Consider the following 27,368-nt stretch of genomic DNA (forward strand, 5'->3'; position numbering starts at 1 on the left):
CCACAAAGTTCCAGCTAGGCAGAGTGGTGAGTTCTGAGAGTCTGACCTTGTTTCCCAGCTGATCTGCCTTCAGGTGCACATTTGTGGTTTCTAATGATCTTTTCCTTTAGCCACGAGCTTGAGGGCATAGTTCCAAATAATGAGTCATCCAGGGAGTAGGATGTGTTAACCAGTTTGGAAACGATTAGCTCTTCTACCAGTATCCCTTAGAATTCCACACACGCGCGCGCGCGCACACACACACACACACCCCTTATAGCTGGAAATATCACTAGAATCCACTGGGATGGCCTTCTCAACTTAATTGCTGTTGATATTGTTGTCCAGAGAAGAAAGATGAGAGAACTAAACCCATACTACCAACAGATGGCAGAGCCAGGATTCAAAATCAGGATCTATGCTCAACCAATGCTTCTCAAGCCTCAGTAGGTCTAGAGTGGAATCTAAGATTCTGAATGTCTAACTAGCTGCCAGCTGTTGCTGATGCATCTGGCCTAAGGACCACCTTTGGTGTAGCAATGCTCTAAACACTCTTCCTCCCATATAATCCTCTCATGTTCTACACAGACAATAAGAAGCCCAGCCACCATATTTGTTAATTTAGTTATGCTGATAAAACCATGCTTACTCCATCACCTCACCTTCTGCGTCTATTTGCCATGTACCCTGGGCTTTAGATATACCAGTGCTTGCAGATCTCTGAAGACACCATGCTCTCTCACACTTACATCCATTTCACAGGCCGTTTCTTTCCCTTTGAAATGTCTCCTCCCTCCTTTTACTTGGAGATTGGAGACTTCTTTTTATTTCCATTTTATTCAGCCCAAACGTCCTTCCTGCTAGAGGCATTCCTATCTCCCCAGCCCTCACCAGAATAAGGGTTCCCCTGTCTGCTCTCATTGCCTCCATGCTCCCATATGTCATAGTTATTATTCCTGTGTAGAGTCATTGTCCTTTCCTTGTCTGGAGCTATCACCAGACTTTAAGCTTTGTTTGGGACTGGGGAAGGAGGGGTTTAAAGCATGTGTCTTGCTCATCTCCGTGTATTTTAAACTTATCATAATGCTGACATATAATTAGTTCACAGAAAATAATGGAAGGAGGAAGGAAGGAACTTTCCCTCCCCATGCTCTTTGAAATAATTTTATACACTTTTATTTACTTTCTTCTTCCATATCCACTTATCTGTATACTCAGATTAAATATGCTCCAGCTCTAGAGATATTGGATCACCAAGAACTGTTCAGTAGACAGTCATCTGACCTCTAGATGCCCTGGTCTCACCCTTCCATTCAGCCACATCACCAAGAGAATTCCTCTGCATTCTCCACTTTGCCCGTAGTCACATTGTTCCCTGGACACCCCATGCAAAGCCTTATCTTCTGACGTTCACTCTCCTCTCTCTACCTGAAATGTCTTCCACCCTTGAATTGTCTACCTTCCAAATTCTGTTCACTTAATTATCTCTCATCTTTTCTCAGTAGAATGGATGATTTCTTCTACAGTATCATCAGAGCTCTCTGTTGACTAAAAATCTGAAAAAACTTGAATTATTGTTTGGAAACTTGTCTAGACTGCTAAAATGTAATGTCCTTAAAGCCAGGGACTGCATGTAATTTATCCCTGTATCTTTTCCACCCCGTGCTCAGCATAATACCTTACTGTTATAAGCCACACGGGGCATAAATGTATGGACTATCTACAGGTAAAGAGTGGAAATGGGAACATAAGATCCCTGTGTATATTTTTATGGGGCTTGACTCAGACACACTTTACAAAATTTACTTCAATTCATTAGATTCAATTCAAACAAAATTTTCCTAATTCCACAACTCATAAGTCTGTGTGTTAAGTGCTATGGGAAATCACAGACAAATTGAACAATGTTCTTACCTTCATAGATTTCACATTTTCACAGGGATAAAATGAATATGCTCATATACAGCTATTATAAAAGACACAATAGGGTATAAATCAAGAACAGGCGCTAATAAAGTACCTCATGCCTGGAGAACAGGGAGATGTGTATTCTAGATGGAGATTTCAGGAGATACATCATGAAGAAGATGAACGTTTAGCTGAGCCTTATATAATCAGTAGGGAGTATGAGTAGGAAGGGTGTTTTAGCAGAGAGAACTTCATGATTGAAAAGAAGAGGAAGGAAGTTTAAAATGATTTCAGAAACAAAGAGCAGCATAGTTGTGCTGTTACCTACAGCATGTGCTGCATATGAGTTGAGGAAGAGAACTAGGGAAGTGGCAAGGTTTGAAGTTGGAAAGATAAAATGAAGAAGACTCATAGAAAGATAAGAATCTGAAGATCATGAGAATCACCAAGGGACTTACTAAGACTCCACAGGCCACTGAAACAGGGAAACTGCCCTTCACATCTGTCTGATCATTTAGGGGAGCATTCAAGCCCAAGGGAACAGCTGAGCCTCCCTTCTTTTGCTTTCTATCAGGAATTAGCATTTGTGAGAAGTCATGGGAACACTAAATCCCCAAGTCCTGCACATATTGAAACCTTAGATGTCTGAGGTGGCTTAGCCTCCCTTAAATAAGCCGCCTCTGTGGGCGGGGGATATAAGGCTAAAGAAAGTCATGGAGTCCAGGCATTGCTCAGCATGTCTTAAAGCTTTATTGAAAGTGTTCAATAAGAAGGATCATTTCTCACAACTGAGTGGGAAGAAGGAGGAAAGTGGGGGAAATGCCACTGTTGAAGAATACATAATTGTCATGATACATAGATGAACCTGGCCAGATTTTTCCGGCCCAGCTCATGTGTGTTTCTCCAAGGACTTTAACGATTAGTACCAAACACAATGCTGATTATGGAATTGAATTCATGGTGTGCTAGAGCCGGCTTGTATGGACTCGTGATAGTTGTTGTTATCATCTTTTTTTGAATGCTTTGTTCATTTATGTCATGTAGATAGCTTGGAAATAGGCTGGGATGAGGGTATTTATAATAACAACATTAGTACATATTACAAACCACGGCTTATTTTCTTGGAGAAGCCAGTCATTAAACCCTTACTATCATAACAGTGGATGGGATGAGAATAAACCAATCAAGGACCAAGGCAAAGAAGTGCCTTAGTGAAGGCTTAATGAAGGCTTGAGAATGTTGACAGGGAGTGTCATTATGCTCCTTTCCAGAACAGACTACCATTACTCTTAATCTCTCTGAAGACAGAAAGTGAATATTCAAGAACTACTTGCTACAGTCCTTAAAATGTGGCACCAGACAGTTCAAATGATAAGGCTTTGTCTCTTAAGAATGTCTTTATGAGTAAATCTTACTATGAAACATTTATATTAAAGTTCTATACATGTGTGGTATCATGCTAAGTTCTGTATACAAAATCTTTGACAATATGACTTGAACTGCATGACACAAATAACAGCAGAACACTAATCCATTTAGTCGCTAATCTATTTACCTGTTTATTCCAGCATTTAGTGAAACAGAATAGAACTGGAATATTCTTTGGAGTAAGACAAAACCAAGTTCAAATTGTTGCTTCTCTTTTTACTGGTTGTAAGGCTTTAGACAAGTCATTTAACGTATTTGAGGCTCATTATTTTTATGTATAAATTATGAGGTAATTCCTATTATGCAGGGTTGTTGTGAGAATGAAATAAAAAATATTTAAATGCACTTGTACCTAATATATAGCAGACATTCAAAACATAGTGTCTAATGTCATTTTTATAATCAGTTATTTAGTCATGTGTGTCTTCACTTAATTAATTCAATAAATATTTCAAATAATTTAATTTTGTATGAGACACCTCGAATCCAGCATTGCACAGCTGTGTTAGATTATGTAAGAAGAAAATTAGATACAGTCCCTGCCCTCTAGGACCCGACTACCTAATAGCAAAATTTACAGTAACCTTCATATCTGCTGACTTTTAGTCCTTGTGTGTCTTTTAAACTTGTGCAATGAAAAAAAGTCACAGACTCTCAATCCTAGTGTCAGCTTTGCCACAGATTGGCCATTTGACCTTGGGTGTGTCACATATTCCTTCTCTTCGACAAAGAATTAGTAGACACATACTTTTAATGCAAGAAAGGTCTGAGGGATCATCTAATCTGATTTAATGAGGAGACTGAGGGCCACCACGACTAAGTAAGTTGCCCTGTGTCACTCAGCAAATTAGTGGCAAGATACAAATTACAACCCTGAATAATTTCTAAGATATTTTCCAGCTCAAAATTTGTGTTTCTGTGACCTTTTAAGCAATAATAACTTGGAGCATAAGTATGATTGAAACAATTTGTAAATGGCATTTAAAGCAGATTGAATTTTCTTTTCAAATTGATATGAACTTCAGTCATGTTCACCATCAAATTCAGTTTATTTTCATGTCTTCAGCAGCCACTTTCCATATGCAGTCAGAAGGAAATGAAAATACATTGTATAATTTTGTAGTACATATGTCTTATATCATGCTAATATTCATAGATTGTTTCTAATTTGCTGAGCCCTGTATTATTAAAGTTTAAAGGGGCACAATAACTTTATGAAGTTATAAAGTTCAAGAATTCACAGAAATAGAAAACATTCCTGCCTTGAAGGAGATTGTAACATAAGAGATATCTAGGTAATGTAAGCAGATGTGTAGGGATTAAGTAGGGTAGTGCATAGATGAGATGTTCAGTTAAATAAGCAGGAGAGAGTCTACTTATGTCAGACCAGAAAGGGGAGATTTGTGTATGAGAACATAAATTTTATAAAACTTGGCTTTTGCTCATTTTGTTTGTTGCTGTATCTCAGGGATTGAAACAGTTCCTGCATCAATGCATTTTTTCTTGAATGCATGCATGCATGCATGCTTGCATACATGTATGAATGAATAAATGAATGAATGAACGAACTAATGAAATAAATAAATAAGGAACAAGTTTCAGTTGCTGAAATCTCAAGGCTTGGTCAGTGGGTTGAGCGCAATGTTCTGGTGTCAGCACTATGGAAGGCTCTTTGAGTTCTGGCAATGTCATTTAGGCTAAGTGTGTTTTTGCTAAAGACTTATCTGATACAGCTAATTCTCTTCTGAGAGTTACCTTCCCTCTTGAGCTGGGTACCACTAGTCTTTCTTGAACTCAGTTAAAGCAAGCTCTGTCTTTTATCTCTTCAGGATTGGTTTATGTCTAACTATACTACTACTCCAGTGGGCCTCAAGTGGGGAAATCAATTCTCCATGAAGTGAGTGACGCTAATCCTCAGAATCCATAATGCTTCCACCTCACCATTCCTTGGTCCTGAACTTTACTAAAACCTGAACTAAACAAAACTCACCTAAACTGATGGTCAGTTAATGAACCCTGTGCCTTATTATTCAGGCATGCAAGATAATGAAATCAAACTTTTCAAAATTATTTCCGACAAAAGCCATTTAAACAATAACAAACCAAGGTGTGTCTGCCTAAAATCCATGAAATGAATGTTAATTATAAAAGCCCATTTATCTCATTAGATTGATCCAGTCTATACAGGTTCATTATCTACGTATAACAGATGGAGGTGTTAGAGCTTATAGTTAAGAGAATCATCATTGAGCTTTGGTGACATATCAAGAGGTGCATGAATGCTGGAATAATAATAACAGCATCTACAATTTACTATGCACTTATCATATATGAAGCATCATGCTGAGACTTTATATAATTTACTTGGTCTTCATAACAATACTTCTAAATAGTTATTATTGCTCCAATTTCCATAAAATAAGTGATGTTTTAAAGTAGTTGACTGACATTTCCAAGGTCATATATTTACTATCACAACTGGGATTTGGACCCAGACTGAGTGACAAGCTTCTATTTTCAGGAGTCAGTGTGTGAGAGAGTTTGCTTAGCAAAGAGAGAGGCATGCTGGCATCCTCTCTTTGATAGGTATTTGCAGAGAATTCTCAGAGGCAAGTATGAATCTTTTGGACAAAGAATTTCCAGAATAAGTTGACTTAAAAAAATAAAAAGACCCAATAGGATTGGGGACAAGGGAAAAATGCAGAACTGAGAGGTGGAACTGTGACAGCATTTATGAGTTGCAGGGAAACCATTTTATATCTGTTTGGGAGCTTTGCTATATTTGGTTTAAATGTGCTGTAAAATGTTATGTTGTAGAAGAGGGTTGAGGTCCTTTGAAAAAGGACAATCTGTGTCAAAGATGAGGTCATAAAACTTCAGAGAGCCCACAATAGCAGGCAACATGACTGACTGCTCAGACATTGGGAAAGACAAGAAGGTTAGAATGGACTACAAAAGAGACTTTGGAAACTTTTCCTTACTGAGAACTTGCCAGTCCCACTGAAGGTTCACGGCAACCTTTGCTTCTGAACTTGAAAGAAAAAGATTGTGAGAGATCTGAAATCGCATATTGTACAGTTGCATATAAGAAGTGAACTTGACACGTCTCTGATGATTACCTCTGGGGTTTTGAACCAAAAATGAGGGAGGTTCTCAACTTCTAAGACTAGAATTTATCATCAAAAATGTAGTCTACTGGTATTGAAATTAGATTATATTTTTAATTCTCTTTAACAAGTGTGTTACAGGAATATAGGGGGACCTCCAAAATGGTGTACATCCTACAATTAAAGAAAAATCCATGAAACTTCTAAATATATTTGTAATACATTATTACCCATGAGTTATCAACAACAACAAAAAAAAAGAATGGAAAAAGAAGGTGGTGATAAAAGTCTAGGTTGGAGGTGGGAGTATTATTAGGATACAAAATCTGTGTCACTAAGTGTCCCATACCTGTTAATAGTCACTTGTTTCCAGTAGCCAGTGTGATAGGGTCTCTGCAGGTCCTGTACACTGTGCAAGCAACAGCTTGCTATTCACATACCCCGATTTCTTATAAGCCCCATTTTTCACTTTCTTCATTCCTCTTTATCCTTCAAGTTTCAGCTTAAACATCACTTTCTCAAGAAGGTTTTTGCTGTCCTTCTAGACTCAGTTATCCTCACCCCATGCTTTATGCTCCACTAGTGCACTCTATTTTTCATTTATGGTAAATAATAATAATAACATATATAGTGCAAGCTATGTATCAGGGTCTCTTCTAAGCACTTCACATATATTATCTCATTTAATCCTCTCAATAACCCTGTGCAGTAGACAGAGTTTAACTAAACCAAGACAAAACCAGATATGTATCCCAATATTTTATATACCGCTAAGAAAAAATGCTGCCAAATAATAACCATGGGATACTAATGATTACCAGACAGGTACTCATTTCAGCAACATTAAAATGTGGAAAATTGTGTCTTAGAATTAATGTAATGCCTTATTATCCCCATTTGCAGTTGAGGAAACGAAATTACAAGGAATGAGTGGATTTTCCCAAAGTCACAGACCTAGGAAATGGTGGAGTTTAGATTGGAATCCTAGAAGTCTGGCTTCTAGAGTTTAACCTCTTAACCTCTAGCCTATGCCATCAATACATAATTACAATCGAATGGATGAAAATCAGTGTCATCGTGGAGCCCACACTCTAGTAGGGGGATTGGGAAGAAGATGATGTATTATTTAAAAAAGAGGGAGGCAAGCAGAGGGGGCTGTGAATGTGGAGGAGATGAGTGGTTGCAAATTTAATTAGACTGTTTAAGGGAAGTGGGGGAACAAAGCATGATTTATGGATGACTGGAGAAAGCATAGTCCAGGCAGAGGGGACAGCCAACACAAACAGTCTGAGGGCCAGAGCCTATGGGGCCTTGTAGAACATCGTGAGAACATTGGCCTTCAGCCTGAACCCAATGGGAAGACACAAGAGCATCTAAGTTGAGGACTGATGTCATCAAACTTATATTTTAAGAGGATTTCTCCGGCCATTCTATTGAGAAAAATAGATAGGGACAGAGGCAAGAGCGATAGAAGGGAAGCCACTTAGAAGACTGACTGGCAAATCTAAGCTGGAACTCATGGTGGCCTGGGCCAGGGTGGTAGCCGTGGAGGTGGAAAGTAGTGGTTGGGATCCGGATATTGCATTTCATTCATTGCAGTTACTTAATGAGTGCTAATTACATTCCGGGCCTTGTGCCCTTTATTGGAGGTGGTGAGCAAAAGAAGCTGCCCTCTCTGTCCCTTGGAGTTTTCTGTCTAATGAGTTGGTTTCATGCTTTGACATCAGAGATGAAGACATTCATTGCTGTGTCCTTTTTATGTGTAAGAGCTCCAGGAGTAGTTTTCACACTGTCTCTACAATAAGACCCAGGAAAAGATGACACTCTTAGTCTGCTCAGGTTGTCACAACAAAATATCGTAGCCTGGGTAGCTTGAAAAACAAAACTTATATCTCATAGTTTTGGAGGCTTGGAAGTTCAAGATCAAAATGCCACGGAATTGGTTCCTGGTGAGAGTTCTCTTCCTGGCTTGCAAACAGCCAATTTCTCAACTTCTCATTATGTCCTCATGTGGCACTTTCCTCGGCATGTGTGTGGAGGAGGGAGGAGGAGGAGGAGAGGAGGAGAGAGAGAGAGAGAGAGAGAGAGAGAGAGAGAGAGAGACAGACACAGAGAGAGAGAGAGAGAGAGATTTTTCTCTGTTCCATTTCTTCTAAGACCACTAATCCCATCATGAGTCCCCACCCTCATGACCTCATATAACTCAGTCACCTCCCAAAGGCTCCTTCTCCAAATACCATAGCATTGGGGATTAGGTCTACAACACATGAAATTTGCAAGGGCACGAACATTCAGTCTATAACAGACACCAATGACCTAGGTAGGGAGAAGGGAACCAGTGAAACAAAAATGTGATGCAAGTGAGGGGGCTGAATAGAGGTTTGCAGAACACTATGCCAAGAAGGGCTGAGACTAAAGTGAGGTTAGTAAGGAGTCTTCAGCTCAAAGTCTAAGGATGCAGATTCCTGGGTGTCAGCCCCGCACTCGCACAACCCTGAGTTTCCCCTAAAACTTGAGGAGGAAATGGTATTAGTTCATCACAGTGGCCTCTCCAACACTTTTCCCGAGAAGCCTTTAAAGATTCTTCTGCAGGGGCAAGCTTGGGGTGGGGGTGGGGGTTCAAAGAACGCAGAGGTCCAGGGCCGAGAGGAACTGTGCAAACCACTTAGTCCAACCCCCTTCTTCTACAGCTGACATGAGCGAGGTTCAGAGGTGGTCAGGGCCTTGCCCAGGTCACTCAGTAAGTCCATGGCATAGTGGAGGTCTTCCGACTACCATGCCGATGCTTTATTTCTCTACCTCTTGAGAACATCTTAAGCAGTCAAAATATTTTATCCTTGAGATGTAGGCCCCCAGCTGCAACTTGAGCCAATGTCTTCAGGAACCTTTTACAACATGTGAAGGTAGTGTTTGCTTCTGGCAGAGCTTTTCCAGGCTTGCCTTGAAGGCTTATGATCAGATCTACTCATTTATGCAAATAAGTGCTTCTGTGAAGGTCATCTGGGACATGGCTAGTTCCTCATCAGCTTCATTAATGTCTTTCTTTCACAAACATTGAGCCCCCACTTTGAGTCGGTCACAAGAAAGGAAGCAGACAAGACACAGTCACTACGCTCCATTTGCTCAGAATCAAGCTGCCCTTTTGGTAAGCTCTGTTTTGTTTGTGCAAAGGCAGTCAGAGCAGAATGGAAAGAGTTGAGGCATTAAATTCAGGAGGATCTGAGTTGAAATCTTGGTTCTGCCTCTAACTATTGCTATGGTTTCAAGCAAACTGCTTAATTTTCCCCAACCCTCGATTTCCTACCCTTTTTCATCAGAAAAACTTGCTAGGTTATTGTGACAATTATAATCAATACAAAGTACCTGCTACATTATATGGCAAACATATGTGTTCAACAAATGGGAATTATTGAATCAAGGGTGAAAAGAACTCCCAGTGTTGGCAATGCTTAACCCACAAAAGACTTAATCATTATGAATTGGAAGGCGTGATGACAGACTTCTGAGTAGAAAGGGCCTGAACAAAAAACCATGGAAAACACAGCACTTAGCAAGAGCCGTGGCCTTTTCTGGTTATTTGATACCATCTATAGGGAGACAGCCCATTACACCACACTGTCCTTTCTCTTCTCTCTTGATGGAAGGCTGCTTTCATTTCAACCTAGATGATAAAGGCCTCTGAATAGGAGGGTATGTGTGTGTGTGTCTGTGCGTGTGCGCGTGCGTGTGCGTGCGGGTATTTCCATCCAGCCTCCTGGTTTCAGTATTACATGTCTCTTAATTAAAACTGCACTAGATGAGTTTCTACCAAACCACAGTGGGTGGGGGAAACATCTGAATTTTATGCTGACACACCAAGATTGTCTCTCGGACATCGAGGAGTTTAAGCTTCTCCACTCAAGTCAAAGTGATGTCAAGTGGTTTCTCCCTGGATGGTGCAATCTCTCAAATGACCAAAAATGGACATAAAAGTGAATCCTGACTCTTTAGTGAAGCCTGGTGCAGGCCACTTGGACATATACGGCTTAATTTTAATAGTTCCCAGTGATTCGCCATCATACACCAGTAAGTGTGGCATAAAAGTGTTTTGTTAGAGACAGTGATGGGAACTTTGGCTGTTCTGCAATTGAATCATTACCAGGAAGTGGGAGTTACCTGGGGTGGGGGGTGGGCCCCATGGTGTATGTACGTGCTTATGGAGAGTAGAGCAAAGACGGGGGATGGATGGAAAGTGAAAGAGAAGAAGGGGAGAGAAGGGAAAGAGGAGAATGGGAGAAATCAAGAAAAAGAGGAAGAAATGAAAGGGGATGGAATGAACAGGAAGTGAATATATTATTTTTTCTAGGCACCTTCACATACGTATTTTATCTAATGATCATATTAACCCTTGAAGTAGACAGACTGTCTTTTCTTTTGACCCCTTTTGTGGATGAGGAAATTAAGGTGGGTCTGGGGATTTAACTTGGGCTTCTGAATCAAACTTGTTTTTGTTTTTTGTTTTTTACTGAGAATGCTATAAAGGGAAGCAAAACATAGAGAAAGAAAGATAGTAAGATATATAGAGACACACATGGGGAAAGACAAAGAAACAGAGACCAAGGAGAGAAACTGAGGCAGCTACAAAAACACAAAGATTAAGAAATAAAGAGAAACAGAGATCAGGGTGCAGGGAACCATAAAATAGAAGAGAGACACAGAGGAGAGAGGAGAAAAAGAATAGGAGTATGAATATAATCAGGAATGCGATTAGAAAAGTGAAAATTAGCTGGGTTCAGCTGAACGTACATATTATGTAAAATGGTATAATATTCCAGATGGAAGGAACCAGAAATGACAATTCTCCAGTTTCCCTGGAAGCTAGTTGTGACCATGACCATCTGCCTGTAGCTGAGGCTGAGGTCATTCTGAAGAAGGGACCCTCTAAGACAGAGTACAAAAGTCACATGCTGTCCACAGGTTCTCTTTGTTTCCCCTCTATTCCTGACTGGATAGAGGCAAAGCTCCCATCCTGTGGCTGTCTGGACTCCCTTGCCAGATAGCATGGATTGGATGGCATGGGCAGGTCAAATACCTGGGGCCCATTGTACTCAGTGCACATCTGGAAATGCGTTACTCTTTTTGCTTTAATTTTATAAGTGAAATTTGATTTTAAACTCACAAAGATAGCTGATGCTTGAAAAAAACCATCAGTGCATCTCTTTTGTAAAAAAACTCCTTTGCAAAATGAATAATTACCCTCTGCTTAATTTATTTTGCATTTTTCACTTTGCTTTTTCAGGTTTTGTTCAAGCAGAGAACAACTGCATTATTAATCATCATGTGGTCTGAATAGAATAAGTATATATTTTATCCTTACTGCATCCTTATGAATGGGAGAGCACAGGGCTTAGGTGAAAAGAATGAGCCTCAGAGATGAAGGGGCTTGAGCAAGGCCACTGGATCAGCTGGTGGGGAAACAGCTGCAGGGTCCTGTGGCATTGACAGTCACATGGCCTTGTCTGACCTGCACCCCTGTCACTCCGATAGAGATGTGGTAGGCGGCCAGGTAGAGCTACCAAGGTGGGACATTTTTAGTGAGACAAAGGGTCATGCTGAACTCTTATAATTTACCTGGTATAGTGTGAGGAGCTGCCTCCAAAGCAGACCTGGGTTCGCATCCTGACCCTGTTGCTTTCTTCCTGAGTGTACTGGGGGCCAGTCACTTAGGGGGCTTCAGTTTTCTCACCTGTAACATCAGAACCACATTAGCACCTGCTTCAGAGTGGTTGAGTGGATTGAAGGTGAAAAAGTGGATCAAATACATCATGCTTAACAAGATCCATAAATGTCTTTTAGCCTTTTCCTCTTCCCAGATTATAATTGAGGGGTCCAGGATAAGAGCTACCATTGAGAACGGACAACCAGCTCCCTAATAATAATCATAGCAGTAGTAGATTATGCTTATGAAGCCCAAAGTTGGAATAGAACATTCTTGATGTTGTTTAGTGAGAGGGTCAGGGCTGATTAACCTCATTGTAGAATTAAGGAAACTGAGTCTTGGCCAGATACAGGAAATTGTACAAAGTCACAGAACCATTGGGTAACAGATGCAGAATACAAACCCTGTTCTGACTCTAGTGCCTGCCTTCTCTGCTTTAAACTGCCTTTCTATGAACAATGCTTGGACTCAGCATTTAGGAAGGACTGTTTTTGTAGTGGGGCTTTGGGGAGAAGGGTTCTTAGGGGCTATTTCCCTATACCTGTAACCTAGGGCAGGATTCCTTAGTGCCAGTTAAGCCCTCTGGCTCTGCTGATCCATCTGAACCGGTGTGTCCTGCTGATTCAGTAAAACAAAAGGTCTCACAATTTCCCGTTTGTGCTGTGAACTACCTTTGCACCTGTCCTTCCCTCTTTCTGGAAAACTCTTACTTCCCCTGGAAAGAGAGGCAGTACAGCCTGGATTCCAGTCTTGGCTCTGGCACTCTTAGCATTTTGACCTTAGACAAAGCAAGTTACGTAAGCCCTCTGGGCCTGAGTCTCCTCATCTGTAAGATAAGGTTGAAAATAGAACCTGTTTCATAGGCTCGTCATTAAGGGTCACATGAGTTAATATAAATAAAGAACTTCCAACAGTGCGGGGCAGTTAGGAATCCCTGCGTCTCCTCATTCTTATTGCCCTTGTTTGTCACCGATGTGTCCCGGCCTTGGGGCAGAGTTTGACACTCTTTCTTCTGGATCCCATGGCACTTTCTGCACACACTGCCTCTCCAGCATGAACCGCACCTTGCCATAGTGACGTACTTTCATCTCAGTCCTCGTACTCCCGTGTCACCTGCTTGAAGGCAGAGAATGGGATGGACCCACCTGTGCCAGCACAGAGGAATGGTATAGAGAATGAAAAATACTCTGAAGAAGTAAGACATGAACCAAAGAGGAGGCAAGAACCATGTAGGGAGGAAAAAGGGAGGGACTAACAAAGCAGGAAACCTGGGCAAAGGCAGCAAATTAGAGATGAAGTAATAGCCTGTGGGAGCCTGGACAGCAGCAATGACAATGATAGAAGTGCTGGCAGTAACAGTAATCATCACCATCATCGTCGTCGTCATCATCATCATCATCATCACACTTCCACTTACTGAATGCCGCTCACGTGGCTGGTGATGTGGTAATTATTTGTAATATATCTCTAATCCTTGTGACAGTTTTTAAAATTGAACTTAAGATGTCCATTTTCTGATGAGGAAACTGAGGCCCAGAGAAGTGCAATGATTTATCCGGTAATAGAGAATTCAGCCTCCGATCGTTTTGATTCCCAGGCCAATGCTATTTCCCCTTTACCAGGATGTGTCTCATAGCCCCCTGACCCCTTCTATGTTCACCTATGGATCTTGGATAATGGGGGCTTTGGCGTGAAGTCTGAGGAGTGGTATGGAGAGGGCGACCCCTCTCACAGTGGGCCCAGCTCTGTGTCTTTGTGTCATGAACCCCAGGTTGGTCTACTGGAATCAGATCCTTTCTGGTTGTCAGAGAAGTCTGCATCTGTATCCATTGCAGGCTGTTAGTGAAATTTCTTTAGCCCTCTCCAACCTCAATCAGCCATAATTTTGAGGGAGTGTCCTACCCACATGCTTTTCTCCCCAACACTAATTTGTAGATAATTGTATGAGTGCTGCACTCAAGGATGGAGGAGGCTAGGAAGGGAGGGAATGGAGCCAGTGAAAAGGGGTCAGCTTGGCTGAGACCCTCGAGTGGGGGCCCTGGTATAGCCTGGCTAGCGGCCTCTCAGAGCACGGGCCACCCAACAAGGCTGCCTGCATGAGCTGGGCCAATGCCAATTAGTTTCCATGTAGCCTCAATTAAGGACTCTGATCCCCATCAGACCTGATCACCAGTCTGTGCTACCAGAACCATTTGACTGCATTTTTTTCCTTCTTGCTCTTAGAAGCATGATGATAAATGACAACGAGGGGCCAGCAGCTGAAATGCTGGCGTCCAAGTTTTCTCAAATGCTTTGGGAAGAACAAGGCTGAAACATCTCATTCCAGCAGCATGAGAAAAAAAAAAAAAAGACCCTCAGAGACGCCCACAAGAGATTGCTAAGATGTCGTCAAGACTAACCTCCGCCCTGTGGAGACAGAGAAACTGAGTCCCAGGGAGGGAGGGGACCTGTCCCAGGTCACACAGCACATTTGACTGCATAGACCTCTAGGAAGGCGTCCTCACTTCCTCAGTGTCTTAATTATATCGACCTGTTACTTTGCTCCAGCCAGGTGTCTCCGCCTCCCATGTCTCTATTCTCCAAACTTCTAGCCATCCTCACACACCCGTTGCCCCCAGTCCCTCAGGACATGCTGACTTCAAGAGACAACACCAGAGCACGTTAAAAGAAGAATCAAGGACTGAATTTGAACAAGGTTTGGGAGGACATTTGGGGATCTCTGAGTCCTAGCTACTCCTTACACAGCTGGTAAGACTGAGGCCAAGAAAAGTAAAGTGATTTGCCCAAGGTTACAGAGGGGTCAGCATTATACAATGTATTCCATGATGGATAGTGCTTACATTTGAAACTGCCTAGATGATCTCACCCCATCACTAAATAATCATTGAGCCACTTAATGTGCCCCGCTCGCCTCTTAACTTCCTCTCCACCCATGATCTCTCCACTGTTGAACCTGTCTCTGTTCAATTCTCAGGCCCTGCTTTTCTCAGGGCAGACCTGCTTCAGCAGGTCCTGCTCTGCAGGTGGGTCTCATACGGCTCTTCTGATGAATAAACCCAGAGGAAGTTAGAGTGTGAAAGGTCCAGGGAGGGAGAGTAATTTGTAAGTTAGAGAAGATCAGCTGAGGCCTTAATGGAGGGCTTTGAATGTTAGGCTAGGAGGTGCGAGCTCCACCCCGAAAGCAACTAAAAGCTGCTGAGAGTTTTTGGGAGGAGCTGATGGTACAGCTGATCTTTGAAAAGATAACTGGCTACCAATCAGTTTCGATGGGGGACACTGAAAGCAGGTCACCAGGGGCAAGACTTTTTTTAATAGTGCACATGGACCATGTTGAGGTCCTTCACCAGGGCAGGGGCAGTGAGTGGGGAGAGGTGGCAGGGGATGGGTCTGAGTGACAACAAAGAGATAAATCATGGGGATTCAGGTACCATTTGGATGTTGATGGTAAAATAAAATAAAGTCTAGTCAGAGATTTTTCTAAGATTTCTAGTTTGAGGTGAATCAGCAGCTTTTGCTACACTATTGCTGCATAACCAACAACCATGCCACTTTATTGCCAGCATGATAAGCACTTTTTCCCCTTTGTTACACATCTGGGTAGACTGATCTAACCAGAACTCAGCTGCCCTTGGCTCCAAGCTCAGGTTGTGTCCAGCTCTGCTCTACATATCACTTCCCCTTCTTGGACAAGCCACCACTTGGAGCATGGTCTGCTCATAGCGAGAGATGAGAATGCAAGAGAGCAAGCCCAGCCTCACAGCACATTTCAAACCTTAGTTCACACCCCATCTGCTACATCCCATTAGCCAAGCCACTTATATGCCAAGGCTGAAGACAAAGGATAGGGAAGAAATTTCTGTCTTTCTGCGATCGGCCATGACAAGGTTTTGTATGCATAATGCTACTATAGAGAAATGAGGATTTGATACCAGTTTTCCTTCAACACCCCTGATTGCCCATTCCTGTGCCCCTTTCCACACTTCCATGAGCCATTTCTCTCAGAGATGCATCACATAACTGGGGAAGGAAGAATCAGAAAGATGCTGGGCTGGGATGTTCACTCTTCCATTCACAGTCTTGGACAGCTTATGCAACCTCTCCAAGCCTCGACTTCATGTTATTTAAAATGGAGCCAATAAATCTTCCTTCCAGTGTTGTCACGAATACCAGAAATTATGTGGGTAAGTTTAGCGCACCCTAGATACTCAAATAGCAGTACCCGTGATGTTACCCCTGCTCCTGACCCCTGCTAGCAGGAAATCAATCCAGGACCCTTTGTTTCATAGGTATTATGAATTCATTACAGTCTTCACATAAAGTATTTACATTTGAACAGGGGACATTTAGAAGAGTGATTCTTAACCTTTAGTTACAGTGAAATTTTAGAAACCAACAGGATGCTAATTTTACTGTGAGTTGATTGGAATTTCCTTTCTTCTCTAATCCTTGTTGTCTAGCATATGATAATTGTCGAATTAAAGGCAGCTCTCTTTGCTCTTGCCCTTGGGGTTATGTTTATTGGTTTGGTGTTTGTAACTGTGTGAAAGAACATAAGTTTTGAAGACCTGACTTTATGACCTCGCGCAAGTGACCAGCCAAGTCTGAGCTTCAGTTTTCTTATTTTACACTGTGGACACTAGTATCTTCCTCCTCATACTAGTCATGGGTGTGACCTGCGAGATGACATATGATGACTTATTTCAAGTGTCTTCCATTACTCCTAGCTCAAAGCAGGCCCCCAGTAATGTTATATCCAGCCCATGTCTCCCTCATCACATATGTGGCCTTGAGCTGGGCTGCAGTGACTCAGAAGTGAAGAGGCTCAATGTGGCCCACTCAGAGTCAGAAAAGAGAAGGATGCCATGCACACTTACTACTCTAAGGGCCCGGGGAGATGTATTTCCAAGCCATAGTGATAAGAAGAATAAATAGAGCAGCCAGTGTCCCTGGCCTGTGATGATAAGTGGTGACTGAGTTGGAAGAAAGTGCAAATGGAATCATAAGAGGATGACAGGGTGGGAGGAGGGGAGTCAGACAGCAGGGAGAGCTTGGGAAAAAGGCTTTGCACTTATCTAGCACTCTGACGGGCAGGCATGAGCTCCTCTGAGCTGTGGGAGGCGGAGGAGGCAGCACTCTCTGGCCCGTGCCCTCATCAGTCTGTGCCTACGTCTTTCAGTAGGAGGAGCCATAGACAAAGGCGGCAGGTACTACTGGTTCTGGGAACACAGAGGCAGCCTTGGAGATTACCTCATTCAAGCTACCCAAAATTTGCAGATAAAGAAACTGAGTCCCCATGGCTTTGCAAAGGGCATACATTGAAATCAAGGCCATCCTTCATCTAGAGAGCACTTGCCCATTTTAAAAGAAGATGATCAATTTTCCCCTCCTATCCAGGGACAATAATAACAGAAACTCAAACATCTATGATGTGTTTAGCAAGAAGAAATGTACCAAAGATTGCACTGAAGACTTTTCAAATACATCACTGATTTTTTCCAGAAAATAAGTGATGGCACTCATTACAGATGAGGAAACAAACTCAGAAAGGTAAAATGACTTGATCGAGTTCATGCAAATACGAAGTGGCAGATCCAGGATTTAAATCCAAAACAAGATGATTCCAGGGCCCAGCTCTGTACCATTTCATCAGCCTGCCAGCCTTACATGATTAACATGAAGGCACTGTCCATTTCGAAGTGGTCTAGGAGAACACTGTACAAGATAATCTCAGTTTGTTCATAATCGAGGGATTCTGTGTTTTTATAGAATTTATGGAGTGAAAATGCATGTAACAAAAAATGAGAATTCAATGAGTGGAACCTAGGAGACATAAAAGAGTAAATATTTTAAAACCACAGCAACTCATCTATAGCTGATAATACAGAGTTCTAGTAATTAGCACGATGAAAATCTACTTAACTGAATCCCCTTATGGGAACCACTTTAATGAAGTGATTAAACTCTTTTTTTTAAGGTCTGCATGATCAATCACATAAAAATGTATGTTTTTACTCTGTTAAGAATATTTTGAATTCATTAAATTTTTTAAAAATAATTCCTATTTATAAATGCAATACATTCTCATTGTAGGAAACTCAGAAATATCAGAAGAGTACAAAGGAAAAAAGAGCCCCTATAAAATGTTGCCGGGTATCATGTTGAAGTTTTGAGACCACCAAGGAAATAGAAAGGAAGTCATGGCCAAGAGCCCTGGGTTCTAGTCCTGACTGGCCCAGAGGCAAGTCCAGTGATTTGTCCAAATGTCTTCCCTCCATAAGCATATTATGTTTCCTCTTCTGAAAAATAAAGCTGGGAAGATTTAAATTAGATGATCTTTCAGAGCTTTTTCTGCTCTGATGTGAAGTAGAATTCTATTTTAGACATTTCAGCAGCACTCATGTTTACACTTTCCATTTCTTTGGCAAATACCTGTCATGGATCTAAGAGTTTCTTTCGGTCTTCAGGAAAACCATCGTTATTCTAAATGAACTCAGCCTGAATTCAGTATATTTATGTATTCACTAATTCATCCATCCATTCATTCATTCATTTAACAAATGAGTTGCTTATCCTTCATCAGGCACTACACTAATTACGAAGATATGGTGATGATTCAGGAAAGCTTTCTGCAATCAAAAATCTCTAGGGTTAGTAGAGAAAACAGGCGAATAAAAAAAAAATGTTTCTCTATCCCATCAGCATAGGCATTACTATGTGAAATGTACCCCCCTCACTTATTTATGTACCAGGCGGTGCAGCATGTGCTAGATGCAGTGGTGAGTGAGAGGGGTGCAATCCCTTCCTCAAGGACCTTCTGTAGTGACAGGAGAAAAGGAGCATGAACATTGACAGTGTGTGAAAACCTTGTAAACCTGTGTCCCTGGAGCTGTTCTTTGACAACCTGGCTGCCCTGGGTAGAGGCAGGATTGAGGAAAGGACCCACTCAAGGAAGGGTTTAATCTTCACCTCTGGCTGTCAGAGGCTTGCATCTTGCAAGAAGAAAATGCTTGGTTGCAAATAGTAGACAGTTGGCTGAGCCAGCAAAATGGGAAACAGAAGTCAATAAAGCTGATAGCCATGGCATTGATGGAAATCTTGCTGGAGACACCTGGCCCAATTGCTAAGAGAGATCATAGCTAAGGTTAAAACAAAATGTGTCCAGAAAGCAGAGGTTAGGCATTTGGAAAAGCAATGCAAACAACTGACACTTGTTAGTATTCAGAGCTAATGAACATCCACTCCAACGGGGAGATGGGGAAACTGAGGCCCAGCAAGGAACAAATTACTTATCTAATGTCCCTAGAGTTAATATGTCAGCGTTTATCAGAACTCAGTGGCCATCTTGGAATGAAAGGGAAAGAGGAGGAACTATTAAGCATCTGCTCATGGTCTACCTGGCCCATGAACTTTTATCCTTCATTAATTCAATTCACTTTTACATCAGCTCTGTGAAATTGACATTACTATCATCCCTATTCTATAAATAAGAAAACTGAGACCAGAAAGGTAAGGTAAATTCCCCAAGACCACAGCTAGGGAGAGAGAAACCCAGGTCTGTCTGCTGCCTGCACTCATGCATTTTTCCCTATGCCTCACTTCCTGTTCTCCAGGCAGCCTTATGGGGAACCTCCAGGGTGGATGCCTCTCATTTGCAGAATACATATTTGTTGTATAATGAGCATCAGTAATTAATGATCCATTCCAAAGCAGGGGAAACTTGCCTAGTAAGCACACGAGAAAGACAGAGAAAAATAGAGCAGTACCTTTTTCCTGTGTAGATTTTTCATTCCACTAATATTCCTAAAAGGAGAGAAAATGGCCTGAGCCCTGCAGAGCTGATAGGAGACAAGTGCCTCAGTCACTGTCCTTTCCATAAGGAAAAAAGGGCACCCCTTTCCCACCACCCCTCCTTGCCCACCCCAAGCTGACTTCCTGTCCCTTTGCCAGAAGTAACCATTTTACCTCTCCCGTTATGAATCATGAGGACTGTGGCTTGTGACAGATCATAAATCAGTCCTGGGAGTCTCGAGGACAAATCCCAGCACTTTTAATCTTTAATATTAGATGTGTTTAAAGTGGTGAATATTTCATGAAGGGACTGTTGCATTTTAACACATCATTAGTGACTCCTCCCCCTCTTGCTTTGGTAAATTATTCACATCCAGATCTCAAGGATTTCAGCCCTCTCCCTCCATTTATCTTTCCTCCAGTAACAATCAATTCATTAGGTCTCACATACAGCACACACATTCAGTGGAAGACCCCGAGCATATTGCTGGAGAGGGGAATCAGAGAACATTCCTGCTTGCAAGCAGCCCCCTCCTAATTTGCTAGGTATCCAGAGAAAGGGAAAGGTAGATCTAGCTCTCTCCACGTCTCTCCTTTTCTCTTTAAATAATCTTATTCTGAATATTTTGAATACTACCTCCCACCCATTCTTCACCCTACATTTATTAAGCCCAGGTTGATAGCCAGAAGTAAAAAAAAAAAAAAGTAGGCAGAATTGTAATATATAAAACAAGTGGAGTGTTTTGTTTTTTGTTTTTAACACAGAATGTTTTGCATAAGTCCCAATGCACACATTTAGAGTGAGTCAATGAAAACAATGAGGTTATTTGATGAATGTAAACATTTTGAAGTCAGGGGTTATAGGTGATAGTTTTACGACCTGTGTTACCCTAGGATCATAGTCACTGTTATGTCTTGGTTGAGTTGCACAAGGTGTAGAAAATCCTGATTCATAAGACCTGTAACTGTAAATAGCATGTGCTCGTTGACACCTCGATTCATAATCTCAAGAGCCTCCTCAATGAAACAAAGATGACAGGAGAGTTTTTTTTTTTTTTTTTAATGAGGCCTGCGTAAAATAAGTTTATCAGGCAAGTAGAGTTAATGTGAAGATGTTCTCCAGTGTCCTAAATTGTAGCATGTAACAGCTGAGTGATTAGCTTTTATTTTTTACTATTAAAGAGATTTAAAAATAATTTTTTAAAGAAAATTAAGATCTGAAATTTGCCCATTCCCTAAATCTCCCCCATTGAACTATATACATTTCCATGAAACATGATTTGAAAACACTCAGATCAGACCAAACAGAATGACTGTAGGATTGAAGAATTGCAGGTTCATCTGAGGGTATGCATGATTGTGAACACCAGGAGATGAAAAAGAAGTCAAACTGACAGCCATAGTCTGGAAATTTATCAGAGCCATAACATAATTATTCATTCAACTCACAGTGTTGAACATCTACTCTGTTCTTGGCAGCGAGCTAAGCCAAGGCAGTTCCTACCAGCATTTTCCAAGATGTGTGCCACGGAATACTAATCCTGTGACTCGCTCCATCAGCAAGCTTCCCAAGGTGAAATAAGTTGAGGGGAAACTATATGTATCACCCTTATGCAAAAATCACACTCTGTTGGCTCTAAGAAATGGTACAGGTGTTTCCCAAACATTTTTTTAGAGAATCTATTTTTGGCAAAGCATCTGTGAACATTCTGCAAATATACCTTAAGAAAAACTAATAAGTAATTGGCTCAAAAAACATTCCCTAACCTTAAAGAGTGTTACAATGGAACAGGACTAGTAAATAGCAAGGAGAGTAGGACAGAGAGCTTCTGAAAACCCTTGCAGAATTCTAAACTCAGTAGATACTAGAAAATAAGACATGTGCTGTCCACCTTAAATGAACTTTACCAATGGGACAGTACATTCAAGGCAGTGTGAGATGCTAGCAGACACTTGTGCAACCAGGCATAAGACATAGCCAAAAAAAAAAAAAAAATGATGCATGGATACATGGATGGATGGATGGATAGATGGATGGATGGATGGATGGATGGATGGATGGATGGATGGATGGATGGATGGATGGAGGGATGGATGGATGGAGGGATGGATGGATGGATGGATGGATGGATATGCATGGATGGAGGGATGGATGGATGGATAGGTGGATGGATGGATGGATTGGTAGATGGGTAAAGGAAAAGGAATGAGAGGGAAAAGAAGGGGAAGGGAGAGAAGAAGAGAAAAGCCAATTAAAACAAGCAACAAAAATAAAACAAAATCTGGAGATGATAAATGAAAATAATATTTCCAAAAGAAGAAATCAAAGATATTTAAAGGAGGTGGCATTTGATTTGGGCATTATGAACGTGTGTGGATTTTTTATTCAGGCAGAGGAAATTCAACTTTTTGTTTATGCTTTTAGTGCAAATGTACTTTACCATAATTTAAATATTTGATAATAAGACCTTCATTTGTAGGCATCAGGTCACGTCCTGTTCCTTTCATTAAGTTGTGAGCTTTTTCAGCATCTGAGTTGTACCTTGATCTCTGTATCTCAGTGCCAAGAAGAGAGCCTGGCAGGAAGTTGTGGTCAGGAATTAGTGAATAAATAAGTAGGTGAATGAAAAAAAACTAGTAAACTATTAATCACAGTGATACATATACCAGAACACCTGTTTTTCGTGGGGCTTTTCTAAAACTAGGCAGCTCACTTATTTTCTAGGGGAAAAAAAAGGAAACCAGGGAAGAAGATTTATTTGGGCAGGCGGTATTTCACAAGCTTGTTTTCTCTTTTTGCTCACAGGAGAGTGCAGCTGTCATGAAGGCTATGCCCCAGACCCGGTTCACAGACACCTGTGTGTGCGCAGTGACTGGGGACAGAGTGAAGGGTGAGTGGCAAAGGACATCGGGGCAGAGACAGTGAAGGACCATTGCCTCCTCCTCTGTTCTGTTACCAAAGGCCCAACACTGCTGCACAAAGATGAGTCTTTCTCTGCAATAGTTGTATTTTGGCAAAACTCAATAGAAAGTGACTCCTATTTCCCACTGAATCACATTTTAGTATTAATGTACATGAATCTTCTAGAGCACACATGCTGAAGTTGAACTCATCCCCCCAAACCATATGTAATCAAAAATACTTCCTTAAGTGGACTGATAAAGAGAATCAGAATTTTGTATATAACTCCAGCATAGACAAAGTGGACTTTAAAAGGCTGGGTCTTTCTATAAATTAGAGACATTCTTTTATAATATACTCTTACCCAAAAATTCCTTCTGCAAAATTTAGTCGTGTGCAAATCTATTCTTAAGCAATGTACACATATGAATCTACCTGCTTCTGACTAATATTATCTCCTATCCCCTCTTCTTTCCCTCCCTCTATTCTTCCCACAGACCTTGGCCTTACACAACACTCGAGAGGGGCTATGATTTGGTGACAGGGGAGCAAGCCCCTGAAAAGATTCTCAGGTGAGTTGACAGTCCTGTTGGGGTATGATGGATGCTGGGGAGTGGAGAAGGGTCTGATAGGGAGGCATAGTCATGCTTCGATCAAACCTGTGCTCTTCTGGGCTGTAGTGAGGACAGAGGAACTCTCGTTGGCAAAGATGCACCATAATGGCCCAGGTTACTATGGGATTCTAATTCCCATCTGTCTAGACTTACAGACTCAGGTACTTGAACTGGAAGAGACATACTGATTATCTAGTCCAGTGGTTTAAAAATAGTCTATAGCCATAGAACCTGTTCCTCCAACCTCCTTGAAATCTTATGTGAAACTTCAATACTTAAGCAGATAAGCAAATTAAGTGGCAGAACTGAGAATCGGATTTTGGTTCAAACTAATTCAGAGTTCATGCTCTTAATTTTCGTGCAGACTACCCCTGGTGACTTAGCAGTCACTTATGGAATGCTACTGGATCTCAGGACTGCTTCGGAAGGCACAGCTGAAATAGTTCCTGTCCTCACAGAGCCCACTATTTTTGGGGAGTCAGAGAAAGAAAAAAAGAAAACTAGCAACAAAAGTGACACGGGCTATATGATTAACACATTTATGAAATGACCATCCAAGTCTGTGCAAAGTTGGCCAAAATTGTGCCTTGGAGAATGCAGGGGACTTAGTTGGGTGGGCGAGTGAGAAATGGTCTTGGAAGGGAGGGGAGGTGGAGCCCCTTTTTTTCTCTTTTCACTCTGCTTCCCGGGGAGTTCCCCAATGGAAACTCTTACATTGCAGGTCTACTTTCAGCTTGGGCCAAGGACTCTGGCTTCCTGTCAGCAAAAGCTTCGTGGTTCCTCCCGTGGAGCTGTCCATCAACCCACTGGCCAGCTGCAAGACTGACGTGCTCGTCACCGAAGACCCTGCAGATGTCAGGTAGGGAAGTCATCTCCAGTATCCTGTAGCAAAGACTTCTGAGAGCACTGGGGGCCCATCTCTTTTAGGATCACAGGAAATCCTGTGATGAAATGCTTTTCATGTTGCTGAAGTAGGCAGCTGCCTCACAGATGATGTACAGAACACTGTTAAATATGCAGTGCTTCATCCTCCTAAAAGTGCCCTCCGTTGGTGGGCCTCAATGCCTTGTATTTCAACATCATTACTCTCATTTGGGGCTTATATAAAATATGAACAGAGGCTAACACATTACCTGGTCCATCATGGGATCATTAATAGTCTTATGAAAGACCATTAATAGTATATTGGAAAGTCATGATGGTGAAAGATTGGAGAATGAGATGCTCTCTAGTATGGCTCTGGTACTGGGAACAGACTGGGTTAATCCATAGGTTCTAACTGTCCAGGTCAAATTTATTTATTCTTTAATCAGGAAAAGAGACTACACCTCTCCTTAACACAATTTATACCTTATAGTTAACTTCGTAATAGACTCACTCTACCGTGTTCTAATTAGTTGCTTATATATCATTCTGTTCCATGATGTGGTGAATCTCTCAAGGTCAAAGAAAATAACTTATTTAGCTTTTTAATCCCCAGTTTCTAGAACATATTGGATATCTACTAAATGTTTATTGATTTAATTAAACCAGTGGTCTTACTTCTGATCCTAGCACTATTTTGGAGTTTTCTAGTGAAGCTTTTTTCTTTTTTTCTCTCCCAATTTGATTATAAAAGGCATTTTAGAAATTTAAATGTTATCACAAGTGGACTCTGGTTATACTTTTAGAACTGGCTTGTCACACTTTTTGGCTCCTGACTTGCAACTTGGAATCATGGCTCTTTATACCCCATTGATTGTTATCCTACGACTGCATAGCTCCTTTTGGGCCACTGTGAATCAAGATGTCATCATATGTCCATGGCATCTTCATAAGAAGCTCCTACAACCCAACTCTCCTGCTTTACAATGTGTTTATTCTCACCTTCTCAACTTTTCATGGAGGGATGACAGATCATTTCCATTTTTGATTGAATTGAAGTAAATGAGACCAGTAAAGCATGCACTAAGATTTCTCTGCATTACATATTTTAAAGTTGGAGCAAAGACCAGCCGGTTGAAGGACAATTCTCAAAGAGATCCAATGATTTTGTCTGAAACGAACTGAAAGATGGTTTCTACTAACTTTCCTCAGAATTCTGTACTGCTGACACTGAATTTGTGATTTCAGTGAAGCTACAGATGTCAGAATGGCTGATGGTAACATTCACTCTGGTGTTGAACAGGTTTGGGTTAGAATCCTATCTCTGCCATGTGAAGAGCTGTGTGATCCTGTGTGGTCACATTCAACTTGCTAAGTTTCTGTTTCTTTGTGAAATGGGGATAGTAATAGTGCCTTACTCACAGAGTGTAATAACTCATATCCATTGATCATTTCCTATGTGTCAAACACTTTTTTAGCATTTCATTACATCTTTATATCAACCCCATGAAATGATGCTATTGTTTTCATTTTACAAAGTAAAAAATATGTATATCTGAGGTATAAAGGTGATGCCTTTACTAGTAGGTGATGAAGCCAAGTTACAACCCATTATCCCTCTGGCTCCAGAACTCATGTTCTTAATATTTCATTAAAACATCTCCCAAAAGTTATAATGATTAAATAATATAAGTTAATGCTGGCACGTAATATACTCCCAAAGTTATATGACACCAACTTTAGATGAATTTAATTCCCGCTACAGTAAAATTCAAGTAAAAATCTGATGGTGGGGAAGGCTGAGTAGGGAAGGCTGTGTCCTCTGTCATGCTGCTGAAAAAGACCAGGGATCTACAAAATGATTCAGTGGCTTTCCTGCTCCTATTTTAATTATATCTATAACAAGCTAGCCATGAGGGGCCCAGAATATCAACATTCAGGGACTGTAAAACAGCTTTGGAAATGTAAAAAAAAATTGGGAGAAGTATTAAGTAATAGAATACATTTCAGGGGAAGATTGGATGTAGTTGGAAGGGTTACCGTAATAAGTTGAAAGGGGTGAGAGCTTCAGGGACCATGATTCAATAACAAATAGATGCTTCTGAATTCTGTGTCTGGTCACATGGAGGGTGTGCTTTGATCAAGTTGGGGCTAGAGCAGAGTTTTTCAGGATGCAAAGGGGATGATAATCTCCTTCTCACCCCTTTCTCCACAAACCAGTAAGCTCCTCCTTTAAAGAAAAGTTGTACAAATATTTGAAGAATATTGGTTTGATTATGGCACTAAGTTATCATCCTGCTTGAGGTGCCTACATGCTTTCATCTGGGCTTGAAGCAATCAGAGAGAGCTTTTTAAGTCTTATCTTCATTTTACCTCTCACATGCCCATTGATTTCACTTCATGGGTGGAAAAAAAAGATTGTGATCATCACCATTCAAAAGAATTTGTGCTGCGTAGGTTGAGTTTTCCAAGCTGCATGAATAAAACTTGTTTGACATGATATTGCCCAGGCAAGCGTATCATGGGTGTCTAAAAAATTAATAAGTTCTAGTCAGGTGATATGTAAGAAATTAATAAATAATAGATCATAATTATAGATAGCCAATAATATGCCATGGAATCACAACAGAGATTAGTGGAAAGGCTGTGGAAAAGCAGAGTCAGAAAGAAAAAGATAAGCACCCCCGTCAGATTGGAAAGGAAAACTTAAAGGTGCTTTGCTAGTTGTTTTTTGTTTGTTTGTTTTTCAGTCTGTGACAGAATATTATGAAAGTATAGGATCTCGCAGTATGGGAGGCAGAGCAATTTAAAAGTCAAATGTACAAACTGGGTGGCTAAATTTAAAACAGCTGATGATAACAGATGTCGATGAGATATGGAACAACTGGAACTCTTAGACACTTTCCGTGGGGATGTAAGTTGGTATGACCGCTTTGTGAACCTGTTGGGCAATACTTACTTATGTTGAATGTCCACATATTCTGTAACCCATTGATTTCACTCCTAATAATATGCCTAACAGAGATATGTACAATACATTTAAGAATACTAATTGCAGCATGGATGTCTACTGCCAAAAA

At 41.1% G+C, this 27,368-nt stretch overlaps 1 protein-coding gene across 4 annotated transcripts in view; it reads left to right on the top strand.

The window, feature by feature from the left end:
* Nucleotides 1-27,368, top strand: part of ASTN2 (astrotactin 2) — a 791,570-nt gene that overhangs the window by 355,775 nt on the left and 408,427 nt on the right. For 3 of the 4 annotated variants that reach the window (XM_039866760.1, XM_039866762.1, XM_039866763.1), the window contains 3 exons: nucleotides 22,715-22,799; nucleotides 23,308-23,382; nucleotides 24,146-24,283. In XM_039866760.1, the coding sequence (XP_039722694.1) occupies nucleotides 22,715-22,799; nucleotides 23,308-23,382; nucleotides 24,146-24,283 (298 nt within the window). The remainder of the gene's footprint in view (nucleotides 1-22,714; nucleotides 22,800-23,307; nucleotides 23,383-24,145; nucleotides 24,284-27,368) is intronic. The other variant, XM_039866761.1, reaches the window with a different exon arrangement.

Source organism: Pteropus medius, unplaced genomic scaffold (genome assembly GCF_902729225.1).
Source record: "Pteropus medius unplaced genomic scaffold, Ma_sr-lr_union100, whole genome shotgun sequence".
Classification (NCBI taxonomy): domain Eukaryota; kingdom Metazoa; phylum Chordata; class Mammalia; order Chiroptera; family Pteropodidae; genus Pteropus; species Pteropus medius.